The sequence below is a fragment of the Actinia tenebrosa genome, unplaced genomic scaffold (genome assembly GCF_029948245.1).
Source record: "Actinia tenebrosa isolate PJP-AT-01 unplaced genomic scaffold, QUT_ActTen_1.0 PGA_scaffold0__85_contigs__length_37466705, whole genome shotgun sequence".
Taxonomy (NCBI): domain Eukaryota; kingdom Metazoa; phylum Cnidaria; class Anthozoa; order Actiniaria; family Actiniidae; genus Actinia; species Actinia tenebrosa.
In genome coordinates, this window is record NW_028292569.1 from 17,852,206 (window position 1) to 17,858,485 (window position 6,280).

The 6,280-nt window shown below is 35.1% G+C and overlaps 1 protein-coding gene across 1 annotated transcript; it reads right to left on the reverse strand.

The window, feature by feature from the left end:
* Positions 1–741: 741 nt before the first annotated feature.
* On the reverse strand, positions 742–5,900 carry LOC116288236 (mitochondrial coenzyme A transporter SLC25A16). The gene is made up of 6 exons (XM_031695002.2): positions 5,571–5,900; positions 4,782–4,874; positions 4,617–4,676; positions 3,680–4,003; positions 3,129–3,285; positions 742–2,785 (listed from the first exon to the last, which is right to left on the reverse strand). The coding sequence occupies exons 1-6, from the start codon at positions 5,608–5,610 to the stop codon at positions 2,548–2,550; spliced, it is 912 nt and encodes a 303-aa protein (XP_031550862.1). The 5' UTR covers positions 5,611–5,900; the 3' UTR covers positions 742–2,547.
* Between the last annotated feature and the right edge of the window lie 380 nt (positions 5,901–6,280).

The following is a 6,280-nucleotide window of genomic DNA, read 5'->3' on the forward strand; positions in this document are numbered from 1 at the left end:
ACACTTTTAGTGTTTGTACTCTATTATTATGCACTTATTTTATTTAGTCTAGAGTATATAGAGCTAGATTACCGGTCAAACTTAAATATAAGATGAGAATGCTATACAGGCAAGTACAAGGTACACCATGCTTTTTGCGGGATGCCGCTTATTCGATACATTCGAACTTTATTCTTATATCCATGATTGTCAGGGTTGCCGGCAGTGAAATCTTCCCATAATCCTTCTTGTTAACTTATCTGACCCTTCATAACGTCATCGATATGCGCTAAAAGATCACGTGATGTTCATTTTTCGCTAAGCGTGAATATCTAAAATAATTTCTACTATGGAAATACCGAGTGGAAGAACGTTAGACGACATACAAGGGAGGAAGACTTGATAATTAAATCAACAAAGGTAAGCTCCAAGAGACCTTATTTAATACTTGAACCAAGGTTCTGCATGTAAGTGAAGGGCCTATTGTCTTGAACATTATCACTGGGAGGGGCTAAAATCCTCAAATCCCACCTCCCTACTTTGAAGTCCCTAATATAATGGCAAGATCCCTATTGTCTATAACTTACAAAAAATGAAATACAAACTCATTATTAAAGCCAGTTTATTGCATTCATTGCAGTGAGATTTGCCTAACACCAAAATTTTCCAACCCCCCCCCCCCTCTTTCTCTCTCTCAGCTTCCTGGATATTCACTGCACACCCCCACTACAGCTACACAGCAAATCAAATATAATGGCAAGATGAAATACAAACTCATTTATTCAAGCTGGTTTATTGCATCCATTGCAGTGAGATTTGCCTAACACCAAAATTTCCAACCCCACCTCCCCCTCTTTCTATCTCTCAGCTTCCTGGATATTCACTGTACACCCCCACTACAGCTACACAGCAAATCAAATATAATGGCAGATCCCTATTGTCTATAATTTACAAAAAATGAAATACAAAACTCATTTATTTATTATAAACTTTTATTCTATTCTTTTTTAGTTCAGGTAGGAATTTTTTCTAATGATAATTCTTTTTACATAAATAATAATCCCTCTATTTTATATTGGATTTTGTAAATAATATATATTTTCCTACTATCTAAACTATCTGAACTATCTGAATAAAATCTAGATGAGTGATAAATATCCATGTACATCATATACATATTTTTTGACTTCTTTGAAATTATATTTCACCAAATGAAATATCAATACAAAATTAAAGGTTTTTTTTCAGAAATAATTTTTTTATGCAAAAGTAAGACCACATTTAATGTATTCACATACTCCTATTCTCAGGCTTTTGTACATTAACCTGACACATTTTGATGAGACGCTGGCTGGTTCTGCCAAATAAGGCTTGTAAAAGTTCATTTTCAGCAAAAAGCCCGTCATACTTTTGCATATCATATTGCACTGTCAATGCAAACGTCTTGAAATATCCTGTATTGCATACACATAAGCATGGAAATGCAATGATAGATGGATAAAATTGTAAATTTTGTTGCAGCCAAAATAATTGATTTCCAATATGGGTCTTACTAACACGGGCACCATGTTTTTCTTCCTGAGAGTAAAAACCTTTGTTTAACCCACATAAATTTATTCTCAAGCACTTGAATGTGAGGATACACATGGGAAAACATAATGTTCTAGTCAACATGGCTACCATGTAAGTAAGGCCCATTGATGAAAGGCTTTCAATTTTTTTGAAGAATTTTTGATAAAGTGTTTTATAATGAACTATAATTATGGTAGAAGCAAATGAAAATGTCATAATTTTCATTAAGTGGCAGGGTTGCTATGAAGCAATTTCAGCGGTATTCTTTAGCAATACCATATTCATGAGCGATCATGGTTAATTCTCATAATTACTTTATACCTATTCGATATTTTTAAACTGTACGATTTTCGATAATTTCTTGTTATGTTTTGTATAATTACTGTTTTGCTGCTGTCAATCAAAATTTAAAGTTCTTGCAGCTTAAAAAGCTTCCAAGTGATTCAATGCTTAAACTTGACCAAATTCTAATTTAAACAGCAGTACATAATGCAGCCTGAAAAGAAATTAATCTTGATCAGAGTACTCAAACAAACTGCATGAATAGAACAAGAAAATGTCAACTAATGCCTATGTTTAAGGTCCCTGAAATGTTTCGATTATATCACATTTTTTGATTGTGGAGACTAGAATCCACTGCAAATATTTTTGCAACCTTATGTAAATCAATTAGAAATTGATATTCATAGCTAATTATGTGGATTAAACACATAAAAAGTCCAAAAGCGTCTCTTTTGTTTGACTCATCATCAGTGCACCTAAAATAGTACACAACATCATCAGGTGAATCTGTGTAACACTGATAGTTTTAAAGATGCAATAATTGCTTATAGTATTTCTTGCTTTGATCTTTCAAATGTTAGGTAGTACAGTGCACAGCACCTGAGATCAGAATATCCTTTGCATCCATCCAAGGGTTGGGGAGAAAGGTGTCGTCTTGCAATCCTGGCTTTAGCAAGCCTCGGCACAGCTTCAGCTATGCTATCACAATTCTGACTACTCAGAAGCTGATGATTCTTCAAGTAGCTGTTTTGTAAGTTCGTACACAGTGAACATTACTGCTACTTGTGGACACACCCTGAGGTAGTTGATTGACAAGCCACGATACAGTCCACGCTTTATCCCATTCTCTGTGTACACTGTGACGAACGTACTGATGCAGCCTCTATACTTGTGTCCATCAGCCAATGAACCAGCAAGCTGCATTCTTCGTCTCACAACGTCTAAGGGATAGCTATAGAAATGAAAAAAGCATCCATCTGTGAGATGGCATCAACCAACATAAAGATAAAGAAAAGCCATGTAACATATTCATGTATTGGCTCAATTTGGAGGACATAACAATACGTTTTCAATTTTCAAGTTTGAAATTCTTTCACTTTTTCCTCCAAATTGAGCTGCTTTTTTTTCTTTTTTTTCTTTTTTTTTTTTGCTGGCAAATTTGCTTTTGGTTTTGTTGCAGAAAAAATTTATTATTTCTGTTGTAAATAGCCATTAAGACAGTTTTGCCGTCGTTGTTGCCAGGTATTATACCTAAGGCAGCTTTTAATATTTATGAAGCTCTAGATTATACTTACGCAACTGTCTGTGAGGAAGCTCCTGACAATGCACCACAGACCAGACCTCCAGAAGCTGTTAATACTGTGTCTCCAGAAACAGGATGTACTCTGGTCATTGGGCCATTCATGGATACTATGAAATCCTTGAAGGACTCAAAGGCATAGAATCCAAGACCTTTGGAAAATGCAATAAAATAAATTATATAAGTTTAAATGGATAAATAAAAGCAAAATGAATGAATAAATAAATAAATGAACGAACGAACAAAAGAATGAGTGAGTGAATGGGTTAGCAAGGTAAGTCAAGACTGACTGACTGACTGACTCTCTCACTCACTCACTCACTCACTCACTGATTGACTGACTGACTGACTGACTATGACTGACTGACTGATTGACTGATTGACTGAAAGAATGAATAAATGAAAGAATAAATGAATGAATAAATGGGTGAGCAAGTGACTGACTGTCTGACTGTGACTGACTGACTGATTGACAGAAGGACAGATGGATAGATGAGTATTACACAAATTAAGATCATTATTGGTTAATGAACTTCTTTCTCTTACCTACAGCAGGAATCATTGCCAATCCAGTGGGCATGAATCCCTTGTACAACGCAGATATTCCACCCTCAGTCATAAAGATCTGTTGAAGTGTCTGGCAAATTCCACAGTACAGCTGCTCATCTGCAACCTGGAATGCAAGCCTGGACCTTACGACATCTAGTGGATAGGTAAAAGCACATGCCGTAAAGCCAGCAAGTGCTCCTGCTAGAATCTTTCCAACATGGCCATTGTCGAAGCTATGTGAGAACACATCCTTGAACTGTTCATAAGATACAAACTGTATAGCACCATATGGGAATACACGTACCATCATTGCTCCATTCCCTATAAAGGAAAACAGAAAAAAATATCGACTAAATATATTTTCAAACAATCTCGCTCTACTGGTGGAACTCTTGTTCAACAGTAGCTCTTGCTCTTTCGATTACTGCAATTATTATCAATATTCTGCAAACTCAAACATTTCAATGGCATGTTGTAAGATTGACATTTTTGCAGCCATCAGTCAGGAATGCATAAGGTGCTCATTGATTATCCTTGAAGTACTGGCAGCAAAAACCAAATTCCAGCATGCAACTCACAAAATTGCACTATCAGTTTGCAGAGTATGAAAATCCATGGTGAAAGCAGGAAAAAAATTCTGATAACACTTTGATATAATTGAGTTCACACTATAAAACTTTCCAATATTATGCAAACTTTTTTCCCTTAATGTAAAAGGTCCTAACTGATTAATTTTGATTGGCAGCATCGAAAAAACCAAATCCCTGCATGCAGATTGCAGATCGTATTTGTCTACCCTGGGAACCAAGTTTGCATAATATTGGAAAGTTTCATAGTATGAACTCAATTATATCAAAGAAATTTTGTTTAACGATTGGGCATTATTGAAAATTGCTGACATTGTTAAATATTTAAAAAATTAGTAGAAATTTACCTTTATAGTATCCACGGGTTCCTTCTTTCTTGTAAATGGCTTTCAAGGCTTGGTATATACCTATTGACATGCATTAATGAACTCATTAACAAATTGCATGACTAATTTTTAATGTCAAGGGTAACAAAATTTAATGAATAAAATTAATTTTCCAATTAAACTTACTCATGTCCTTGTAGTGATGGTTCTGGGCTTGAAACAGAATTTTTAACCTTTCTAAAGGTGCCGTCGTTGTTTTGGCACAGCATGTTGATAACCCTGAAGCAAAAATAACATGAATAAATCTAATAACTAAAGCCACATGGTATCTAAATAAGGTCAATAATCTAGAAATGAAGCCAAAACATTTTTTGTTCTTTAAAAAAATTTTAGATTTGTGCTGAAAGTCAAATAAAATTAAATCAAATAGTTTAGTTTAGAAAATAAGTTCTTTAAAATTGTCAACCCTAACATGACAATATTTGATGGACAATTTTTGCTTGCGTCTTTATTTTGTTCTGCTTATCAAAATTCGTGTTGATTTGCATTATTAAACAAACAAGTGCCCGTGAAATCGAAATTGTTGTACATGTATTTGATTTTAAAAATTAAGGTTTCTGGAAGCTTCTGTTTATGGGAGAAACTTGATATCCATATGTTTCTAGATTATTCGAAACGTGAGACTCGCCGACTGCTGTCTACAAATATTGAAGATCGCAGAATATAAGCTAGTAAAGCGTTTAGCTCAAAAATGAACATTCACAGTTTACATATAAGCTTACTATACAACGAACTAAAATCGTACAAGCTCGGGGGGGAAAGCCTCAGTGAATCGATTGTGCTTTATTATAAAATACTATCTCATTCTTTGAGCTTGAAATTGAAATAGGATATGATCGAGCAACCAGCTAAAATGCATATCCATAAGCTTACAATTTTTTCAAACTCCAAGCTGCGCGTTTGTTGAAGACTCACCTCCAGCTAGACAAGATCTAAGCACTTTGCTTTCAACCATCCTTGCTCTGCTTTAGAGACTCAAGTAAAAAAACGCTGAATAAACTCGGGCTTGAATCAATGAATGGCAAGCTTGATCCTTTCCAAATATCAGAATATGAGATGCACAATGTCGTTGTCTTACAATTTGAGAAAATACCAGTGAGACTCGGATCCTTTTGGGGAAAAAATGCGAGCTTCCTCTCTCTGCTCTCTCCAAAACCAACTGACCATAGATTTGAAGAGCAACCGTTTACAAAGATTCGAGATCACGTCCGATCGCTGGAGAAAGCCGAGTTGCGAGCCTTGAACTGGAAAACCCGTTTAATAACGTGTGTATTTGCACGACGTCTGCTCACGCACCACAATAATGAAGTTCACGAGATCAGGTCAGGAGGGACCACTATTACACATATTTCCTCAAATTCTTCCTCCTAAATCTTATTAACCTATCCAAAAATCAATTTTAAAAGGAAAAATAAATCTATTGCTTTGATTTCATACGACGAAACTAAAACTAAATCGGTTTTTCAAGAGAATTTTGGATTAAAGCGCGTTTACTTCAAGGACAAATTTTAAATGGAGATAAACAAGGATTCCCCCTGAACACGAAGTGTTCACGTGCACTAGTAGTTGAATGTCAACAAAATGGGTCACGAAAGTCTATAAATTTAGTAACGCTATTAATTTCA

Coding starts and splice junctions, on each gene's coding strand:
- LOC116288236 (XM_031695002.2), bottom strand. CDS start 5,610: ATGGTTGAAAGCAAAGTGCTTAGATCTTGTCTAGCTGGAG. Junction 4,677..4,781: donor CCATCACTACAAGGACATGA/GTAAGTTTAATT, acceptor GCATGTCAATAG/GTATATACCAAGCCTTGAAA. Junction 3,286..3,679: donor GGCAATGATTCCTGCTGTAG/GTAAGAGAAAGA, acceptor CATTTTCCAAAG/GTCTTGGATTCTATGCCTTT.